At 66.3% G+C, this 21,641-nt stretch overlaps 1 protein-coding gene and 1 long non-coding RNA gene across 2 annotated transcripts; one reads left to right on the top strand and one right to left on the bottom strand.

Moving 5' to 3' along the window:
- Positions 1-2,142: 2,142 nt before the first annotated feature.
- LOC134553684 (collagen alpha-1(I) chain-like) lies at positions 2,143-18,403 on the bottom strand. The gene is given in 53 exon segments (XM_063403659.1): positions 2,143-2,463; positions 2,465-2,578; positions 2,652-2,687; positions 2,689-2,895; positions 3,324-3,514; positions 4,136-4,418; positions 4,508-4,615; positions 4,746-4,799; positions 4,924-5,031; positions 5,149-5,202; positions 5,446-5,553; positions 5,659-5,712; positions 5,838-5,945; positions 6,041-6,148; positions 6,255-6,416; positions 7,142-7,195; positions 7,537-7,590; positions 7,689-7,796; positions 7,891-7,944; positions 8,048-8,101; positions 8,200-8,307; positions 8,650-8,757; positions 8,906-9,004; positions 9,096-9,140; positions 9,354-9,407; positions 9,514-9,567; positions 9,671-9,724; positions 10,239-10,292; positions 10,382-10,480; positions 10,561-10,614; positions 10,751-10,849; positions 11,037-11,090; positions 11,446-11,553; positions 11,639-11,692; positions 11,926-12,024; positions 12,104-12,148; positions 12,236-12,334; positions 12,584-12,637; positions 12,814-12,858; positions 13,050-13,103; positions 13,320-13,364; positions 13,462-13,515; positions 13,619-13,672; positions 13,781-13,834; positions 13,956-14,009; positions 14,186-14,239; positions 14,477-14,521; positions 15,762-15,830; positions 15,913-16,005; positions 16,234-16,269; positions 16,368-16,402; positions 16,506-16,700; positions 18,200-18,403. Coding segments are annotated over 53 exon segments (4,362 nt in total). The 5' UTR covers positions 18,282-18,403; the 3' UTR covers positions 2,143-2,430.
- On the top strand, positions 17,964-21,511 carry LOC134553706 (uncharacterized). The gene is made up of 3 exons (XR_010081150.1): positions 17,964-18,222; positions 18,330-18,441; positions 21,367-21,511. It is a non-coding gene; the product is annotated as an uncharacterized LOC134553706 (long non-coding RNA).
- Positions 21,512-21,641: the final 130 nt, after the last annotated feature.

Here is a 21,641-nt window from a genome sequence, read left to right as displayed (position 1 = left end):
GAGCGGGGATGGGGACAAAGGGGGGGACACCCTCCCAGAGCCCCTCTATGGCCCCCAAACCCCCCCGGCTCACCTGGGGGTCCGTGTCCGGCTGGGTCCGCCCGGACCCCCGAACGCTCGGCGGGTTCTGCTCGGGGCCGAGGGTCCCGCCCGGAGCCCCCGGACCCCTCCCCGGCCCCGGGGCGCCCCCGGCCCGGCCCCGCGGAAGAAAGAGGCTCTTTGAGAGCCCCCCCGGCCGCGGCGGGCGCCAGGGGGGAGAGAGGGGGGCGCGCAGAACAAGGGTAGGAGCCATTGATGGAGCGGGACAGGGGCGGCTCCGGGGCTGGGGGGCTCCCGCCGCGGGGAGGGGGCGCAGAGCCGGGGGTGGGGGCTCGGAGTGGGGCATCGCCCGCACTGGGCCGGCCCCTCACCGCTCTGCCCCAATTTGGGGGCGTCTCTTTGTGCCCACCCCGCTCCCGGCTCTCCCTTTTGGGGGTCACCCTGAGCTGAGCCCCCTCCCCAGCACCCCCAGCCCTTCCTCCCCTCGAGCCCCCCGCCCCATTTGGGGGCACAGACCCCCCCCAGCCCCTTCCCGTGGGGTTCCCAGCCCATCCCTGGGGGGTGGAGCCCCCCTTCCTTCCTCCCCCTCCTCATCCCGGGACAGGGGGCTGGGAGAGGAGGAGGGAGGAGGAGGAGGAGGAGGAGGAGGAGGAGGAGGAGGAGGAGGAGGACGGGCAGGAAGAGGAGCTCAGAGCTCGCCGGGAGCAGAGCGGGATCAGCCGGGACCAGAGCAGGACCAGGATGAGGAATTCCCACCCAGGACCCCCCCGAGCCCCCCCGAGAGCGGCGCAGAGCAGCCCGAGGTTGGTTGGATCATTTCACATGCCTTTATTTCAGCAGTCAGAGGAAAAAAAAAAAAATTAAAAAAAAAAAATTAATAATAATCCATTTAGAAAAAAAAAAAAAAAAAGGAAAAGAAGAAAACCCCAAAACCGCTTTAAAATAATTAATTAATTAATTATTATAATACATTATACAGAAGTAGGTACAAACCCCGGGAGAAGCCGGGGCTGGGCCCCGCAGAGGGAGTGGGGTTCGTGGCCCTCCGTGCCCGGGGAGGATGCGGGGATGGAGGGAGGGAGGGATGCGTGGATGGATGGAGAAAAAGCTGCTGGAAGATGGAGAGCGGAGCTGAAATTCCACCTGCTCGCCCTGGAAAATCGATTTATTCCTTTCCCCCTTGGAATTTTACCCCTCTTGCTTGGCGGGGTTTGCTCGATGGAGGCGGGGGGGAACAGCACCTTTGGAAAATTCCCCAGTGGAGCCGAGCAGCAAAAAAAAAAACCAAAAAAAAGGAGGGAAATAAAGCACAAAAGAGAGGGGAATTCAAAGCAGACCAAGCTGAGAGCTCTTTGGAGGTTGTAGCACCAGGCGGTCCCGGGGTTGAGTGTTCCGGGCCAAAATTAAAGAGAATATTTAAAAACGATAATCAAAAAAAAAAAAACCCACAAAAACCAGGATAAAAAAAATCCTGAGGGAAAGAAACCTCCAAAGGAAAATCAAAATAAGAGAACAACAGAGCAACCAAAGAGGAACAAAAAAAGGGGGGAAGGTGAGGGGGAAATTAGCACCTTTGCTCTGAACCTGGCAGGAAAGTCCCGGCACGGCTGAAAAACTCCAAACGAAGCTAAAAACCAAAAAGAACCCCAAAATTCAGACTCAAAGAGACGATGAAACACCCCGAGAGCGGTGAGGTAGCCATCCGGACAGGGGCGTCAAGCGCAGGGCCGAGCTGCTCCCCGGCTTGGGAGGGAATTGGTTTTGCTGCCTGAATAAAAATAAAATGAACAACGAACAACACAAAAAAAAAAAAAATCATAATAAAAATTCACCAGAAGGACAGGAAATGGAGAGAAATCAAAACCAGCATTGTCGGAATAAAAAATAAAGAGGAGAAGGGACAGAAAGAGGGAAAATGAGGGGGGAAATGCGAATTATAGCCAGGAGCTCAACATCTTCCTCGCAGCAAAAATTAAAATTCTAATGAGATGCAAGAAGCGAAGGGGCTGGGGGGAGGGGGCCTGGGGGTCCCGGGGGGCTCCAGGACCCTGCGGGGAGCTGAGGAATGAGGGGGGGCAAGCAAGCGAACCCACTTCCTGGTGATTTCGTTTGAAAAAGTCATTTATTTGGGGATTTTTTATATTTTTTGGGCTGAATGCTCTTTTTGTTTTTTTGGGGGGAGGGTTTTTGAGGTTTTTTCTCTACGGCAACGCAACCGGAGTTGTTTGAGAGACGCTGGATAGAGACCGACACAAATTCAAAAAAGTCCATGTGAAATTTTCTCCTTTTTTTTTTTTTTTTTTGGCTTGTTTTTTTTTTGTGGTTTTTTTTATTATTATTATTTTTTATCATTATTAATTACTCTCTCCTGTCACGCGTGGGCGTCCGGGGTTACAAGAAGCAGACGGGGCCGATGTCGATGGCCGAATTCCTGGTCCGGAGCGCCGACGTCCATAGGAGCCAAATCGATGATGGGCAGGCGCGAGGTCTTCGTCGTCTTGTACTCGATCACTGTCTTGCCCCAGGCGCCCGTGTGACTCTGCGGGGACATCGGTGTCACCTCCCTGTCCCCAAGAGACACCCCCCCGCCGCCGTCACCCCCCGGCACCCACCGTGCAGCCGTCCTCGGTGACGCCGTAGGTGAAGCGGGGAGTTGCCCTCGGCGCGGATCTCGATCTCGTTGGCGCCCTGCAGCAGCAGGGCCTTCTTGAGGTTGCCGCTGGCCTGGTCCATGTAGGCCACGCTGTTCTTGCAGTGGTAGGTGACGTTCTGGGCAGCCTCGGTGGCCATGAGGCGCAGGAAGGTCAGCTGGATGGCCACGTCCGCGGGGTCCGAGCCCTCACCGCCGTACTCGAACTGCGGGATGGACGTGGGGTCACGGCCGGTGGGGTCACGGCCCGGTGGGGTCACAGCCCGGAGGGGTCACCCCCGGCAGGGTCACCCCCGGCAGGGTCACCCCCGGTAGGGTCACCCCCAGCAGGGTCACCCCCGGTAGGGTCACCCCGCTAGGGTCACAGCCCGGAGGGGTCACAGCCCAGAGGGGTCACCCCCGGCAGGGTCACCCCCGGCAGGGTCACCCCCTGAAGGGGTCACCCCTGGCAGGGTCACCCCCGGCAGGGCCACAGCCCAGAGGTGTCACCCCCGGTGGGGTCACCCCCGGCAGGGTCACCCCCCTGCCACCCCCCTGGCCACCCTGGAGAGGTCACCCCCAGCAGTGTCACCCCTCTGCCACCCCAGCAGGGTCACCCCGGCAGTGTCACCCCCGGAGGGACCCCCAGCCTCACCTGGAAGCCGTCGCTCATGGCCTCGCCGAACCAGACGTGTTTCTTCTCCCTGGGGTTCTTGCTGAGGTACCAATTCTTGCGCGCCACCGACGCCCGGGTCGGGTACACGCACGTCTCGCCTGTCTCCAGGTTGCAGAAGACTTTGATGGCGTCCAGGTTGCAACCTTGGTTGGGGTCGATCCAGTACTCGCCTGGGGGGTGGGAGAGGGTCAGGACGGGGGACAGGGGGACACGGGGACACGGGGAGGAGGGACAGGGAGGAGGGACAGCCGGGGGGACAGGGAGGGACAGGGAGAGGGTCAGGAGGGAGGAGGGACAGCCAGGGGGGACAGGGGAGGAGCAGCCAGGGGGGATGGAAGTCCCGAGCAGCCAGGAGGGATGAAGGATGAGGGTGAGGAAGAGCCCCAGGGGATGGAGAGTGGAGCTGAGAGCAGCCAGAGGGATGGAGGATGAGGAGAATCCAGGATGGAACAGGTGAGGAGGAGCCAGGAGGGATGGAGGATGAGGAGCAGCCCCAGGGGATGGAGGGACGGGGGCTGAGGGATGAAGGACGGGAGATGCTGAGGATGAAGGGAGGAAGGTGAGGAGCAGCCAGGGGAGGTGAGGAAGGCTGGGAGGGAGCTGGGGGCGGAGCGTGGAGCACCAGAAGAGGAAGAGGAGAGGAGCAAAGGGGAGAGAGGGCCGGGAGGGGATGGAGGGGAGAGCAGGCAGGAGAGGCAGGACGGAGCGGAGGTGCGGATGAACCGGGGGAGAGGAGCAGTAGAGGGGACAGGGACGGGCTGAGAGCCCGAGGGGACCGGGGGGACACCGACCGCTCTTCCAGTCGCCGTGGCACATCTTGAGGTCGCGGCAGGTGCGGGCGGGGTTCTTGCGGGTGCCCTCGGGGCTGCGGATGTTCTCGATCTGCTGGCTCAGGCTCTTGAGGGTGGTGTCCACCTCCAGGTCGCGGTCTCGCATCACGTTGGCATCGTCGGCCCGGTAGTAGCGGCCGCCGTCGTGCGCCTTCTCCTGGGGCGGCTGCGGCAGGAAGCTGAAGTCGAAGCCGCCGCTGGGAGGGCCGGGAGGACCGGGGGGCCCGGGGGGGCCGGGGGGACCCTGCGGGGCGAGAGGAGGACGAGGCCGGTGAGGGAGGAGCGGGCGCGGCGGGCGGGCGGCTCCGGGAGGGCGGGCGGGTCGGGACGTACGACGGGACCGACGTCGCCGGTGCGGCCGCGGGGGCCGGGGGGACCGATGGGACCGGGCAGCCCGTTCAGACCGTCCTTGCCGGCAGCGCCGGCCGAGCCGGGAGGACCCTGCGAGACGGAGAAGAGTGTGAGAGCAGCCCCGGAGGAGCTGTCCCCTGCAGCCATGGGGATGTCCCTGATGGCCATGGGGACCCCCCTCCCCGCCGTGCCGGGGGTCGCAGCTCGTCCCGGGACTCACTCGGGGACCGGCGGGGCCGGAAGCACCAGAAGGACCTTGTTCACCAGGAGAGCCCTGTGACAGCGGAGGAAGGAGAAGAGGCGACATCAGAGGCGACATTAGAGGTGACATCAGCGTCCGGTGCTGCCTCCAGGACCGGGGGCAGCGCCCGGGGCCGCCGACACCGCCCGGGACTTACGGGAGGACCGGGGGGACCCTGCAGACCGGAGAAGCCGCGGTGGCCCTTCATGCCTCTGTCACCCTGTTCACCGGTTTCACCTTTGTCACCGCGGGGACCTTGTGGGCCCTGCAGGAGGAGGAAGAGGAGGAGGAAGATGAGTTGAGCGGGGTCCTGGCCACTCACTGTCCCCACGCCCGTGGGGACACAGCGGCACCAAGGAGGACGGAGCAGAACATCACTTACAGCAGGGCCACGAGCACCAGCAGGGCCGGGGGGGCCAGCGGGACCTTGGGGACCCTGGGACAGGAGAGAAGGGGACAGGTTAGAGCACCCTGCACCTCCTGCTGCTGCTGCTGGGGCCAGAACCACCCCGAGGTCCTCAGGGACCCCCGAGCGGGGCGGTGGCACCCCCGGCATGGCCCTGGGGAGGCTCCTCCAGCAGCAGCAGGGGCTGAGCCCAGGGCCAGGCCCCGGGACCGGCTCCTTCGGGGGGTCCCCGGGCCGGGGGGCGCAGGGGGGGGCTCTCAGGGCATCACTTACAGTCTCACCACGATCTCCGTTCTTGCCAGCAGGACCGACGGGGCCGGGGGCACCGGGGGCACCGGGAGCACCAGGGGGGCCGGCGGGGCCGGTCTCACCGCGATCACCCTGCGAGGAGGAGGAGGAGGAAGAGGAGGAGGAGGAAGAGGAGAGGTCAGTGTGGGCCAGCACAGCCCCACCACCCCTCCCGCGCCGCCCTCAGAGCCCGCTCACCTTGGGACCAGCAGCACCGTCACGGCCGGGGGCACCTTCAGCGCCGGGAGCGCCCTGCGGGGAGCGGAGACCCTCGTTAGGGGCTGGGGGCTCACGGGGGGGTCTCACTGAGCCCCCTGCGGGCAGTGCCAGCCCCTGAGCGGGCACAGCCTCAGCCCCGGGGGTGGCCGAGGCCTCACCTCGCGTCCGGCTTCTCCGGGGGGTCCGGCCAGGCCGGGGGGGCCCATGGGGCCGGGGGGGCCGCGCTCGCCGGGGGAGCCGGAGGGTCCTTGTTTGCCGGGTTCACCCTGCGGGGGGACACAACGGGGGCTCAGACACGGCCGGACACCCAGCCCGGGGGGGTGACAGAGTCTCCGGTCCTCGGGAGCCCCCCGGTACTCACGGAGGGGCCGGGCAGTCCGGGGAAGCCTCTCTCGCCTCTCTGTCCGGGGAGACCGACCACGCCGCGCTGGCCGGCGATACCTTGGGGTCCGGGCGTGCCGGGAGCGCCCTGCGGGGACAGACCGAGCCTCAGCGACAGCGGGCGCCACCCCCGCCACCGAGGGGACGGCGAGAGGGGGCGATGAGCGGAGGGCGCCGGGCTGGGGGTCACTCACGATGGGGCCGTCAGCGCCGGGGGCTCCCTTCTCGCCGGGGGGACCGGGGGGCCCGGCGGGGCCCGGCTCTCCGGGGCGGCCGGCGGGGCCGGTCTCACCGCGGGGTCCTTTGCCGCCCTCCTTGCCGGCGGGGCCGGGCGGGCCGGGGAGGCCGATGTTGCCCTGAAGGGGGGAGGCGAAGTCAGGCTGGGACCCCCCCGCTGGCAGCGGGAGGGCGGCCAGGGGCGGCCCGGGGCCGAGAGGGACAGGGCGGACACGAGCGGCACCGGGGGGGCCCAGCACTGCCCGTTCCGTGTCCCCTGCATCTCCTGTCCCATGTCCCCAACATCTGTCCTGTGTCCCCAACATCTCCTGTGATGTGTCCCCAACATCTGTCCTGTGTCTCCAGCATCTGTCCCGTGTCCCCAGCACCGCCCGCTTCGTGTCCCCAGCATCTCCTGTGCTGTGTCCCCAACCCCAACATCTGTCCTGTGTCCTCAACATCTCCTGTGATGTGTCCCCAACATCTGTCCTGTGTCTCCAGCATCTCCTGTGCTGTGTCCCCAGCATCTGTCCTGTGTCCCCAACATCTCCTGCTCCATGTCCCCATCTCCTGTCCTGTGTCCCCAACGTCTCCTGCTCCATGTCCCCATCTCCTGTCCTGTGTCCCCAGCACTTCCCTCTCTGTGTCCCCAACATCTCCTGTCCTGTGTCCCCAACACCTCCTGCTCCATGTCCCCAACATCTCCCTCTCCATGTCCCCAGCACCTTCTGTCTCATGTCCCCAACATCTGTCCCGTGTCCCCAACATCTGTCCTGTGTCCCCCACACCTCCCTCTCTGTGTCCCCAACACCTCCTGCTCCATGTCCCCAGTGCCAGCCCCCCAGAGCCCCCCAGGGGTACTCACGGAGGGGCCGGGGGGTCCAACTCTTCCAGCAGCACCAGGGAATCCAGTAGCACCCTGGAAGGGAGGGAGGTCCGGTCAGCGGGGCTGGATCCGAAGGGGCAGGGGCGACCCCTGGCCGGGAGTCACTGCAGGGACCCCCGGGGCTGCTGCTCGGGAGGAGAGCGCCCACCTGGGGGGCTGCTCTGGGGGGCGTAAAGGGACCCCCCACTTTTCCCTCTGCTGGGATGAGGCCGCCCCACCCTGGTGCCACCCCCAGGCGGTTTTGGGGGTGCAGGGCCGGAGGTGCCCCCAGAGAGGGGCAGAGCCCGAGTTAGAGCAGCACCTCGGGGTTCCCCACACCCGGGGGCTCCCCCAGACTCCCCCAAACGCCCCCTCCCCACAGGACCGGTACTCACAGGGGGTCCAGCGCTTCCGCGAGCACCTTTGGGACCGGGAGCACCAACAGCACCCTGGGCAGGAGGAAGAGGAGGAGGAGGAGGAGGAGAGGGGTGAGCTGCGCTGCGGGGCTGCAGCCCGGGCAGAGGGGGGGCTCGGGGGGGTCACTCACAGCAGGTCCAGGAGCACCAGTGGGGCCAGCGGGGCCGGGGGGGCCGGCGTCACCCTTGGCTCCAGCATCCCCAGTTTCACCTTTAGCACCAGGCTGGCCGTCGGCGCCCTGCGGGACACGGGGTGAGCTCGGGGGGCTCAGGGCCACCCTGGGGGGCAGCAGGGGACCCCCGGGCGGGGGGGGACCAGGCCGTGGCACTTACGGGGGGGCCAGCAAATCCAGCAGGACCGGGAGGGCCGGGCTCGCCGCGGTCACCCTGGAGAGGAGAGGTGGGAGGGAACGGCGTGAGACAGGCAGGGGACGGCCACCGCGGCCACCAAGGAGTGGCAGGGCCACCACTGAGAGTGGGGGACACTTACAGGAGCACCACGGGCACCAGTGGGACCAGCAGGACCGGGGGGACCGGCTTCACCCTGGAAAAGGGGAGGAAAACAGAAACAAAGGGGTCAGGGATGTGGCGAGGAGGTGATGGTGACAGTCCGGGCACTTCTGTCCCCTGGGATGTCCCTACCTTGTCACCAGGAGCACCAGCGGGGCCGGGGGGGCCGATGGGGCCGGTCAGACCTCGGAGACCGTCCTTGCCAGGAGCGCCATCAGCACCTTTGGGACCGGGGTCACCCTGAGGGGGGGACACAAGGGGCGGTTACAGGGACAGCTCCCCTGCAGGGCTTCACCTCTCCGTGCACAGAGACATCCCCGGTCCTTCATCCTCCCTGGGACAGTCCTCATCCTCCTCCTCCTCCTCCTCACAAGAGCTGGGCTCTGAGCGAGGGATTGTCCCCAAGGGATGGGCACAGAGGTGACACAGAGCATCCCCTCCCAGGGCGCTGCTGCCCCCCAGCCTCGGCTCGGGGGCACATCCAGCCCCGAGGGGACAATGAGGGGGCGCAGGGATGGTGGGGAGCAGGTCACCGAGGGGGACACTGGGTTCTGGGGACACGAGGGCTTTGGGGACACGTACTCTGTCACCCTTGGCGCCTGGCAGGCCGGCAGCACCACGCTCTCCGGGCATTCCCTGCAGACCGGGGGGCCCTTGGCTCCCGGGGGCTCCGGGAGCGCCAGCATCGCCCTGGGAAAGAGGGAAAACATCAAAAAATCAGCGAGAGCCCGGCACAGCAGCCCCAGCCCGGCTTCAGCGCCGGCCTCAGGGGGTGAAGCCAAACCCGGCCACCCCCACGGCTGGGGACAGTCCCCTGCCAGCCCGGCCTGGCACCCACCTTAGCACCATCGTTACCGGGAGCGCCGTTAGCACCACGAGGACCTTGGGGGCCGGGGGGGCCTTGGACACCGCGTTCTCCAGGGAATCCTCTCTCGCCCTGGGGAGGGGGGGCAGGACAGGGCCCGAGGCTGTCAGGGGCGTGTGGGGCACCTCGGGGTGCCCAGGGGACACAGAGGGGTTCAGCTTACCCTGGCACCGGCGGGACCGGGGGCTCCAGCATCTCCAGGGACACCCTGAGGGAGAGGGTGACGAGTCAGAGGGGCACAGGTGACACGGGACAACCAGAGGGGTCCCCAGGGTACCCCCAGGGGCAGGGCTGGGTCCCACTGCTCCCCCTCTGCAAGGAGCACTGGGGGTGCCCTGGTGAGGGGGGACCCCACCAGGAGAAGGGCGATGGGGAGGGGACAGGAGGGGACAGGAGGGGACAGGAGGGTCCCCACACTCACCTGCTCACCGGGCTTGCCAGCCTCGCCAGGGGGGCCAGCGGGGCCGGGCAGACCCTGGGGAGGAAGAAGAGAAGCCGTGAGCCACCACAGAGGGGACAAGGGGAGTGTCACCCACAGCCCGGGGGCTTTGTCCCCGGCCGGGGAAGGGGACACCCCTCACCTGGAAGCCGGGAGCACCAGCAGGACCTTGTTCTCCTCTTTCTCCAGCGGGACCCTGGGGGGCACAGGACAGCCATGGAGGGGGGCAGGTGGCTCCCGAGCCCCTGGTTTGGTGGCCAGGCGTGGCCGGGGGTGGCCGCGGGCCGGGGGATACTCACGGTGGGGCCGGGGGGACCTTGGGCGCCGGTTTCACCATCTTTGCCAGCAGGACCCTGGGGAGGAGGGAGAGGAGGGTGCTCAGAGCCGCCCCCGCAGGGCTCTGTGCGCCCCCCGGGCTGGGCGGGGGTCTGGACGGGGTCAGGGGATCCTTGGAAGGCCGGGGGACACCGTGGCCGCTGCCCGGCCACGTCACCGCCGCTGTCCCCGAGCCAGCGGCGCCGGGAGCCACCGGGCCGGGATCCCAAACACCTCACCGGGCCGGGATCCCAAACACCTCATCCCGCGGGCCCGGAGCCTTCCCTGGCTGCGCTGGGCCGCCCGCCCCGCATTCACAGCAAATTCACAGCAAATTCACAGCAAATTCACACTAAATTCACACCGAATTCACACCCCGTTCACACCCCATCGCGCCTGGCCCGTGCCCTCCCTGGCACCCCACGCTGGGGTGATGTCACCCTCCTTGTCACCCTCCCTGTCACCCTCCCTGTCACCCTCCCTGCCACCCCGCACCACGGTGACCCTCTCTGTCACCGGTGTCACCCTCGCTGTCGCCTCCCCCGCACTCACCACGGCGCCGGGCGGGCCGGGGGCTCCTCTCTCGCCGGGTTTGCCGGGTTCGCCCTGGAAGCAGAGCGGGGTCAGCCCGCGACCACCGCGGGGAGGGGGGCACAGGACCCCCGAGCGGCCCCCAGGGGGAGGGGGGCACTCACCGCAGCACCCTTGGGACCGGGGAATCCCATCACGCCGGCCTGGCCGCGGGCTCCGGGGGGGCCGGGGGGGCCGGGGCGTCCGTCTTGACCAGCGGGGCCCTGCCGGGGGGAGCCAGGGCTCCATCAGCGGGGCCCGTGGCGAGCCGGGGGAGGAGGGGACACCCGCGGGGACAACTTACAGGGGGGCCGGTCTTGCCGTCGGGTCCGGGGCTCCCGGGGCTTCCAGTCAGACCCTGCGGGGCAGCGGGAGGGGCGTCAGGAGCTCAGGGATTCCAGGGAGAATCCTGGAAAGCGGCTCCGGCCGGCACAAAGAGCGGGGCCGCCCTGCGCCCGTGTCACCGTGTCACCGTGTCACCGTGTCACCCTCACCTTGGCACCGGGGAGTCCGGGTTCCCCAGGGCGTCCAGCTTCACCAGGAGATCCTTTGGGGCCAACGGGGCCGGGGGAGCCGCGCTCGCCGGGGGGACCCTGGGGAGGGGGGACAGCGGTGACGCAGCTGCGGGGCAGCACCCGGGGACCGGGACTGAGCCGTGTCCCCGCGGGTGGCGGCGGCTCGGGGCCGCTGTGGCCACCGCGCGGGCACAGGGGACAGCGGCCAGGGTGGCCAGGGCCGCGCTGAGGGGAATTTGTCCCGCAGGAGGAGGCGGGGACCCACCTTGGGACCGGCGATGCCATCGGCGCCAGGGAAACCGCGGCTGCCGGGAGCGCCCTGAGGGGGACACGGCACGGTCAGTGCGGGGACACCGGGGGGCGCGGGGGGCTGGGGGTGCGGGGCAGGGATGTGGCAGAGGGGGCACGGGGGGCTGGGGGTGTCACCGCGGTGTCCCCGAGCGAGGACAGGGGTCAGCCGCGGGACACGGGGAGACGGGAGGAGGGCGGGGATGGGGACAGGGACAGGCAGGGCTGGGGACAGGGACATGCAGGGCTGGGGACAGGGACATGGCGGGGATGGGGACAGGGACAGGCAGGGCTGGGGACAGGGACAGGCAGGGCTGGGGACAGGGACATGGCAGGGTTGGGGACAGGGACAGGCAGGGGACAGGGACAGGGACGCTGCCACTCACGCGTTCGCCGGCGGGGCCGGGCAGCCCAGCGGGGCCGGGCTCACCGCGGGCTCCTCTCTTGCCTTCCTCGCCAGCGGGGCCGGGGGGGCCTTGGACACCAGCGGGACCCTGGGGGAGGAGGCGAAGGGATGAGGACCCCCAGGAGGGGCCGGCAGGGGCCGCGCCCCCGGGGACACTTCGGGGGGTCACTCACGGGTTCGCCTTTGGCACCGGTGTCGCCTTTGTTGCCTGGAGCGCCGGGCTCACCCTGGAGGGAAGAGAGAAAAGGTTTAACTCCGGGCCGGGGAGCAGAGGGACCCCCGAGTCACGACCCCGTGAGCCCTCAGCGGGACAAGGGCCCGGCCTCTGCCACCCCCTGCGCCAGCCCGCCCTGGCGGGGCTGCGGAGACACCTCGGGAGGCGCCTCCAGGAGCCCCCCGGAGCAGAGGGGGGACCCCAGCCCGGCAGGAGGCAGCCGGGGGGGGGGCTGGGGATACTCACGGTGTTACCCTTGGGGCCGGGGGCTCCGCTGGGGCCCTGCGGGCCGGAGGGACCGCGGGCTCCGGGGAAGCCGGGGGCGCCAGCGATGCCGGGAGCGCCCTGCAAGAGGCACGGGGGGCCGTGAGGAGGGGGCGCGGCCCCTCCTGCCCGGCCGCGGGGGGACGCGGGGGACACTCACGGTGGCGCCCTTGGCTCCAGGTTGGCCGTCAGCACCGGGGTTGCCCTGCGGAGAGAAGGAGGAAGAGGAGGGTCACGGCGGGGCTGGCAGGACGTGAGGCCGAAGGACGGGGAGCCCTCGGGTGTCACTTACAGCGGGACCGGCAGCGCCAGCAGGGCCGGGGGGACCGGGCTCACCGCGAGCACCTTGGGGACCTTCGCTGCCACGAGCTCCCTGGGGACCTGTCTCACCCTGGGGAGGAAGAGGAGGAGGAGGAGGAGCCGTGAGCGCCGGGGCTGCCCCGGCAGGGCTGGCTCCATCTGCGGCTCCTTCCCGCGGGGCACAGCCCGCAGAGGCGCCCGGGACACGGCCGGGGCTGTCCCCACCTGTGCCCCTGTCCCGGGGCACTCCGGGCACCCCCTCCCCTCCCAGCGCGCCCCCTCCCCGCGCTCCCAGTGCCCCCCAGCCCCTCCCAGCCCGGCAGAACCCGGCAGGCCCCACCTTAGCACCAGCGGCACCGGGGAAGCCGGGGGGACCAGCGGGACCGGTGGGACCCTAAAAAAGAGAGAGGACGCGAGTCAGAGGGGGGGTCCCGCGGGGGTCCCGACCCCCTGGCGCGGGCGGGACCCTGTGGGGGTCCCCAGGCTGCAGAGCTCCTGGGATGGGATCTCTGGGATCCTGGGACGGGATCTCCCTCCGGAGAAGCCGCGGGAGGGCTCGGGGGTACTCACGGGGGGACCGGCAGCACCGGGAGCACCGTCATTGCCACGAGCACCCTGCGGGAGAGGGGACACCGTGAGCGACCCCCGAGGGCCGGACAGTGACCCCCGAGGGCCGGACAGTGACCCCCGCGGGCCGGACAGGTGACCCTCACGGGCCGGACAGGTGACCCTCACGGGCCGGACAGGTGACCCCAGCCCCCCGTGCCCGGGCAGGGGTCTCAGCCCTGCCCATCCCCCATACTCACAGCCGGGCCGGACGGGCCGGGGCGGCCTCTCTCGCCGGGAAGACCACGAGGACCCTGGGGAGGGGACAGGACACGCTCAGGACAGTTCGGCTCACCTGGACGGACACTTCCCCCTTCTGAGCCTCCTCCCACCCCTGGGCCCCCCCGCTGCTGCCAGACCCCTCCCGCCCCGTTCCCCCTGAGGAGGAGCTGGGTCCCCATCAGGTGTCACCCCCTGTCCTTGTCCCCTGTAGCCCAGAACCCCCCGCAGCCCCCGAGTCCTGCACTCACCATCTGCCCAGGAGCTCCGTTCTCTCCGGGGCTGCCGGGCTCTCCCTAGGGAGGAAGGACACCGTGAGGGACCCGCTGTGCAGGGAGGAGGGGACAGCGGTGGCATTGCCAGGACAGGGGTGGCACTGCCACCACTCCTCACCTTGGGGCCAGCAGGACCGGGCTCACCCTTGGCACCATCCAGGCCGCTGAAACCCTGGGGGCAGGAGAGAGAAGGGCCAGGGGGGTCAGGAGGGGACCCTGGCTGAGGTCAGGGGTCCTTGTCCCCTCAGTGTCACCAGCAGGGGAGGGGCACTCACCCTGTGTCCCTTCATGCCCGGCAGGCCGGCGGTTCCGGGGAGACCTCGAGCGCCCTGGGGGGGACAGGGGGCGGTGATGGGGGCGCTGGGGGGGCTGTCCCCACCCCACAGCGCCCTGCTCCCCACGGGGGGACAGCCGGGGGTGTCCCCTCACGGTCTCACCTGGGGGCCAGGGGGACCCCGCTCTCCGGGGCGGCCAGGCTTGCCAGCTTCACCCTGAGGACAAGGACACAGCGTCGGTGGCGTGTCCCCAAGCCAGGCAGCTCCTGCTCACCTGGGGGGGCTGGCAGGGCCACCAGGCCCCAAAGTGGGGGGACCCCGTGGAGAGGCCACTTACGTCATCTCCGTTCTTGCCAGGGGGGCCAGCGGGACCTCGGGGACCCATGGGACCCTAGAGAGAGGGGGGGCAGGGGTGAGGGGGCTGCAGTGACAGCTGTCCCCTGTCACTCTGCCACCCAGTGGGGCAGTGCCAGCCCCAGAGCAGGGACAGTGTGGCCACAGGCAGGGCTGGGAGCGTTGTCCCCATCCCTGGGGACATGGGCTGGAGCAGCAGGTGACAGCACTCACAGAAGCACCAGGCTCTCCAGGTTCACCAGGGGGGCCTTGGAAACCTTGAGGACCCTGTGGAGAAAAAATAAAGGGAAAAAAAAAGAGTCAGAAAGTGAGAAATTTGGGCCTGGATCACCTGGTGGCAGTGGCGGTGTCCCCCCGTGTGGTGGCACCAGGAGTTTGTCCCCACGTGCTTCTGTAGGAGTCAGGAGGGGTGTGACACCCTCCGACCTGTCCCCCCACCACCCAGAGGGGCCCTGGGGGCTGTTTGTCCCCAGTCCCAAATGGACAGGAAGAGGTGACACTCACGGGAGCACCGGGAGGGCCGGGGAGACCACGGGGACCAGCTGGGCCCTGGGGGAGAACAGAAACGTCATCAGTGTCACCCTGTCCCTGTCCCCATCCCCATCCCCACCCATTGCTGCACCCACTGGGCCCTGTTGTCACCCACACCCCTCCCCCTGCTGTCCCAAAGCCACCCCCTCCTTGTCCCCATCACCCCCCACTCCCTGTCCCCATTGCCACCCCATCCCTGCCCCTATGCCATGCCCCCACTGCCACCCCAACACCGTGTCCCCATCCCTGTCCCCACTGCCACCCCATCCCTGTGCCCATCACCAACCTGTCCCCAACTCAGTCCCCATCTCTGTCCCCATCCCCACACACTTCTGTCTGTGTTGTCACTCCATCTCTGTCCCCATCCCTGTCCCCAATCTCCACACATCCCTGTCCCTATTGTCACTCCATCCCTGTCACATCCCTGTCCCCATCCTTGTCCCTATAACTGTCCCCAATCTCCACACATCCCTGTCCCTATTGTCACTCCATCCCTGTCCCCAACTCTGTCCCCATCCCTGTCCCCATCCCTGTCACATCCCTGTCCCTATAACTGTCCCCATCCCCACACATCCGTCTCTGTTGTCACTCCATTCCTGTCCCCATCATTCCACATCCCTGTCCCCATCCCTGTCCCAGTACAAACCTGTCCCCATCTCTGTCCCTACCCTCACACATCCCTGTCTCTGTTGTCACTCCATCCCTGTCCCCATCCCTGTCACATCCCTGTCCCTATAACTGTTCCCATCTCCACACATCCCTGTCTCTGTTGTCACTCCATCCCTGTCCCCATCCCTGTCACATCCCTGTCCCTATAACTGTTCCCATCTCCACACATCCCTGTCTCTGTTGTCACTCCATCCCTGTCCCCATCCCTGTCACATCCCTGTCTCTGTTGTCACTCCATCCCTGTCCCCATCCCTGTCACATCCCTGTCCCCATCCCTGTCCCAGTACAAACCTGTCCCCATCTCTGTCCCTACCCTCACACATCCCTGTCTCTGTTGTCACTCCATCCCTGTTTCCATGCCTGTCCCATCCCTGTCCCCATCCTTGTCCCCATTGTCACTCCACCCCTGTCCCAGTGCTCAGTGACGTCACCGGCACAGGGAGCACTCCTGTCTCTTGTGGAGCTTCACCCCCTGTGCCCCTGATGTCCCCTGTGTCCCTTGTGTCCCTATGTCCCTGATGTCCCTGATGTCCCCAGTGTCCCCCGATGTCCCCAGTGTCCCCCGATGTCCCCGGTGTCCCCGGCTCACCATGGGCCCGGGCACGGCCATGCCTCCGGCCTTCTCGTCGTAGCCGTAGGACATCTGGGGAGCGAAGTTCTGCGGGAGAGGGAGAGCGGGGGGTGAGCGGGGCACGGGACCCCCGGGGGGGCTGCGCCTCCAGGGACCCCCCCACACTCACCCCGCCGAGGCCTGGGGGGCCGGGGGGGCCGGGGGGGCCCGGGAGTCCGGGCTGTCCGGGCATCCCATCTCTGCCGGGGGGGCCGGGGAGTCCCTGCGGAGAGAAGAGGAGGTGAGCACAGGAGGGATGGGGGTGAGCCCCAGCAGAATTGGGGTGAACCCCACTGGGATGGGGTGAGCCCAAGGAGGGATTGGGGTGAGCCCAAGGAGGAATTGGGGTGAGCCCCAGTAGGATTGGGGTGAGCCCCACTGGGATTGGGGTGAGCCCCACTGGGATTGGGGTCCCTGCAGAGCAGGGGGCTCTGAGGGGGGACACACCCACCCTGTCTCCTTTGGGGCCGGTGTCTCCTTTAGGACCCTGTGGGGCAGACACAGAACAGGTTAGAAAAGGGGGGACAGCTCCAAAAACGGGGGCAGGGTGAAATTTGTGGGGGCTGCGTTTTGGGGGTCCCTTACCTCTACTCCAGCGGTCTCTGGGTAGGCAGGGGAGACTGTGGGGGGAAAAAGGGGGGCTCAGAGCAGAGCAGCATCCCCCGGGCGGGGGGCCCGGGGGTCCGGGGGGGTCCGGGGGACCCGGGGGGGGCGCGGCGGTACCGTCGGTGTCGGGACAGATGGGGCAGCACTCTCCGAAGGGGATCTCGGCGTTGGGGCAGTCGGAGGTGTCCTCGCAGATCACCTCGTCGCACAGGATGTTGCCGCTGTCGCAGACGCAGATCTGGCACGGTTCTGGCTTCCACACGTCCTTGTCGTTGTAGGTGAGCCCATCCTGGACGCAGCTCCCGGTTTGGACTGGGACGGGGCGGGTGCGGCGTCAGCGGGGGCGGCGGGAGCCGGCCCGGGCCGCCCCCTCCCCGCGCCCCCTCCCCGCTCCCGCAGCGCTTCTCCCTTCATCTGGTTCTCATCAGCCCCGCGCCGTGACACAGGAAAAGCTCCACAATAAACTCTTCCCACATCGGCTGGAATTTAAACAAAAAAATCCCCGCGGCCGCTCGCTCCGGCCGGCGGGGGCCAAGGCAAACACCGCCCCCAGGGCAGGGGGGGTCCCCGGCACCCCCGGGGGGCGCGACAGGGACGGAACGGGGCGGGCTGGCCCCGAATCCGCGCTGAAATCGGATCCGGGCGGGTGCGGGACGGGGCCGGACCGGGCCAGATGGGATCGGGGGTGCGAGGGGAGGGAGGGGGCGGCGGGGCGGGCGGCCAGGCCCGGGGGTGGCCCCACGGTGGGGAAGGGTCCCGGCGTGGGGAGGGGGCGAGGGGCCGCGCCAGCTCATGGAACACACGCCCACACCCTCGGAAAAAAATTAAAAAGGCAAAGAAGTGAAAAAAGGGGGAAAAAGGCAAAGAAAAAAAAAAGAAGGGAAAAAAATGTTGTTGAAAAAAAAGTAAATGGAAAATGCAAAATTCTTCTGGGGAGGAAAAAAAAGAAAAAGGCAGAATGGGAATGGGAAAGGCAAAACGCAGAATGGACAATGCAGGACGGAGAACGGGGAATGGGAAACGGAAAATGCAGGGTGGGCATTGTCAGTGCAAAATGCATCATCACCATCATCATAATCGTAATAATAATAATAATATTATAATAATAATTTAAAATGTACTTAAGAAAAGCACCCAAAAATTCCCCCAAAAAAGGACAAAATCGGGCAAAAAGCGGTGGGCGCCGGGCCCGGGGTGCCCCCGTGTCCCCTGGCGCAGGTGGCAGCGGGCACGGGGCCGTGGCGTGGGGGTGACCCCGGCGGTGCCCCCGGCCCGCTCCGCTGGCAGCCCCCGCTCCCGCGGCTGCCGAAACATTTTGCTTATGAATCATCCGAGCCTTTTCTAATTCTTTCCTGATGGCTTTCGCAGATCGCGGGGCTGGGCCCCCCCCTCTCCCTCCTCTCCCCCCTCTTCTCTCTCCCGCGCTCTTTCCCCCCTTTCCTTTCCCTTCCCGGCCTCCTCCTCCTCCTCCCCTCCGTCCCGGCTCCCTCCTTCCCCGCCGGCTCCTCTCCACCCTTCCTTCCCTCCCCGCTCTTGGCAGGGCGCCCCGGCTCCTCACCCCCGCAGCCCCCCTAACCCCCTTTTCCCCCAGCCCCAAATCCCCTCGATCCTCTTCTCTTTTTTCGGGTTTTCCCCCTCATTTCCCTCCTTTCCCGCTAATTCCCCTCTCCGCTCCGCACGCCCATCCCGAGTCCCTCCCTGCCCAGCCCGGGGCAGCCGGGCCGGGCTCCGCCGGTGCCGCCGGGGCCGGTCCCGGCCCGGAGCCGCGTCCCGCCGGGGGTGAGGGGCATCACCCAGCGCCCACTACTCACTGTCTTCCTCTCCTTGCCCGCGGGTGAGTAGGACAGTCGCTGCTATCAACAGCAGTGACCGAGAATCCACAAAGCTGAACATGTCTAAATATTAGACATGTAGACTCTTTGGGGTCTCTTTTGTTCTTAGCTTGGGGTCATGCGGGGCCGACGCAACCCTGGAGCTCCCAATCCAGACCCCAGCAGAAAGTTCCTACTGCCCTTTGCCCGCTGCCGCGCCGGCGCCTTTATAGCGCGGGGAGGTGGGACCCGGCGCGAGCCGCGGATTTTGGGCGGCCCTCTCGGCCAATCAGAGGCACCCTGAGAGTCGGGGGGCACCCCCTGCCCCCCCCCCCCCCGGCCGTGTGTCCTTGCACACGCAAACACGGGCGGGCACACGCAAACGCGGCCGGGCACACGCGTGTGGGGCCGGGCCCGGCACGGCCGGGGTTGGGGCTCTGGGGGGTTTTGGGGTGCGGGGTTTGGGGGGGTTGTGGGGTTTTTTGGGGGGGGTCTGCACGCTCGGGGGTGTCCGGCTGGGTGGGGACAGGGATGTGGCACGTGGCGCTTTGGGGACCCCGGTGCCACGCGACGCCGGGAGCGGCACCAAGGCCCTGCCACCCCCTCCCCACAGCCCCCCCGCGGCTGGGGCACCCCAAATCCCACCCGGGGCTCCCCACCGGGACCCCCCCTCCAGCGGGGCCAAACCCCAGCGTGGTGCAAGGCCGAGGCCAGCAGCCCCCAGAGCATCCCTTGGACGGGCCCCAGGAGCATCCCCTGAGGGACCCCAACCCCAAAGCCCCTCCAGGAACCACAGACACCCCGAACCCCTCCCCCAGAGCCGCTCGCTTTGTGTTTTTAGCCCTTTCTTTGCCTCTTTCCCCTTCCTTTCCCCGGCTCCTCTCGCTCCCCGCGCTCCCCCCCTGGCACGGCTCCACGGCCGTTTCCACATTTGAAGGAGCCACGTTGGTTGGAAAAAGCAAAAGCTCCTGGACAATGATCCAGAGCCTACCGTGCAATTTGGGGAGGGTGTAATTACACGCCAAAAAAATCCACGTCGGTACCAGGGCCGGGAGCTCGGCAGCGAGCGGGGACGGGCACGGCCAAGGTGGCACCGGGGGAGGGGCGGCTCCCGCCGCTCCCGGGGGGATTTTGGGGAGTGGGGTGGGAAAAGGGGGCAGGGGGGGAAGGGAGAGGGGGCTCAGACCTGGTGCCCCCCACCCCAGGCTGTGCTGAGGGGCTGAGGGCTCGTGGGGTACTGGGAGAACTGGGAGCACTGGGAGTGCTCAGTTTGTCCCACTGTGGCTGTGCTGGGAGCTTGAGGGCTTGGAGGAATACTGGGAATACTGGGAATACTGGGAGCACTGGGAATACTGGGCTCACTCCATTTGTCCCCCCCACACTGTGCTGAGGGTTTGAAAGCTCATTGGAATGCTGGGAGTACTGGGAGCACTGGGAGCACTGGGAGAGCTCAGTTTGTCCCCAGTGTCACTGTGCTGGGAGCCTGAGGGCTCAATGGGGTACTGGGAATACTGGGAATACTGGGCTCACTCCATTTGTCCCCCCCACCGTGCTGAGGGTTTGAAAGCTCATTGGAATACTGGGAGCACTGGGAGCACTGGGAGCACTGGGCTGGGCCTTCACACCTCCATTCGTCTCCATCATCAGGGCACGGAGGGTTTGGAGTTTCACTGGATTACTGGGAATACTGGGAGAACTGGGCAAACTGGGCTCGTTTAACCTCTGTCTACCCTGTCGCTGGGACTGAAGACCCATGGGAGCACTGGGAATACTGGGAATACTGGGAGCACTGGGAATACTGGGAGCACTGGGCTCACTCAGCCTGTCCCCACCACCGCTATGCCGAGAGCTTGCAGGCTCAGCAGGTTGCTGGGAGCACTGGGAGCACTGGGAATACTGGGAGCACTCTGCTAGTCCCTCCTGCCACTAAGCTGCCCACTTAGAGGCCCAGTGGAATACTGGGAGCACTGGGAGCACTGGGAGCACTGCAGAGCGACCCCACATCAAAGCGGGAGCTCCCACCAGGACGTTCCTTGATTTTCCTTCGGGAAAACCCCAAATCCATGAAATTTAACAATGAAATAACGGGGGGGACACAGGACACGTCACACCCCCTCCCCTCCTTGGTGCCACCGGGAGATTTTTATTTTGTTCTGCCATTAAATTTAAATATGAAATACAAAAATAAAATTCACTGCAGGAGGGGCGGGGGTCACTCATGGGGCCACGCGTGTCTGTGGGGCCACGCCAGTGTCCCAGCCCTGTCCCTGTATCCAGCCCCATATCCAGCCCCACATCCGTTCCCCAGCCCTGTATCCATCCTCTAACCCCATATCCAGTCCCATATCCACTCTCCAGACCCACATCCACTCCCCAGCCCCATATCCATTCTCCAGCACCATATCCATTCCTCAGCCCTATATCCGTTCCTCAGCCCTGTATCCATTCCTCAGCCCTATATCCATTCCTCAGCCCTGTATCCATTCTCCAGCCCTGTATCCCTTCCCCAGCCCCATATCCATTCCCTAACCCCGTATCCAGCCCCATATCCCTTCCGCAGCCCTGTATCCCTTCCCCAGCCCCGTATCCCTTCCCCAGCCCCATATCCATTCCCTAACCCCATATCCATTCCCTAACCCCATATCCAGCCCCATATCCATTCCTGTATCCCTTCCTCAGCCCCATATCCATTCCCTAACCCCGTATCCAGCCCCATATCCATTCCCTAACCCCGTATCCAGCCCCATATCCCTTCCCCAGCCCCGTATCCATTCCCCAGCCCCATATCCAGCCCCGTATCCCTTTCCCAGCCCCGTATCCCTTCCCCAACCCTGTATCCATTCCCTAACCCCATATCCATTCCCCAGCCCCATATCCCTTCCCCAGCCCCATATCCATTCTCTAACCCCATATCCAGCCCCACATCCACTCTCCAGCCCCATATCCATTCCTGTATCCATTCCCCAGCCCCGTATCCATTCCCTAACCCCATATCCAGCCCCGTATCCAGCCCCGTATCCCTTCCCCAGCCCCACATCCACTCTCCAGCCCCATATCCATTCCTGTATCCATTCCCCAGCCCCGTATCCATTCCCTAACCCCATATCCAGCCCCGTATCCCTTCCCCAGCCCCACATCCACTCTCCAGCCCCGTATCCCTTCCCCAGCCCTGTGTCCGTGCATCCAAGACACGTTGCAGGCGAAGCCTCCTCCAATCCTGCCCCGGCGACTCGAAAAGCCCTGGCCGGGCTCCAGGCTGAAGATGTGTCTTTAATTTTTGCAGCATGACAGAAAAGAAAAGAATGTCATCGGCTTGGGTGTTTTTTTTCTTTTTCTTTCCTTTTTTTTTATGTATATATGGAGAGGGAGGGGAATAAAAAAAAAAAAGGGGGGGGAAGGACGGGATGATGCCACCTCATCAAGCCCCGGCCGCCCGCCCCAG

The sequence above is a fragment of the Prinia subflava genome, chromosome 8, assembly GCF_021018805.1.
Source record: "Prinia subflava isolate CZ2003 ecotype Zambia chromosome 8, Cam_Psub_1.2, whole genome shotgun sequence".
Taxonomy (NCBI): domain Eukaryota; kingdom Metazoa; phylum Chordata; class Aves; order Passeriformes; family Cisticolidae; genus Prinia; species Prinia subflava.
Note: the sequence above shows the minus strand (reverse complement) of the source record. Positions and strands in the feature narration are given on the sequence as shown.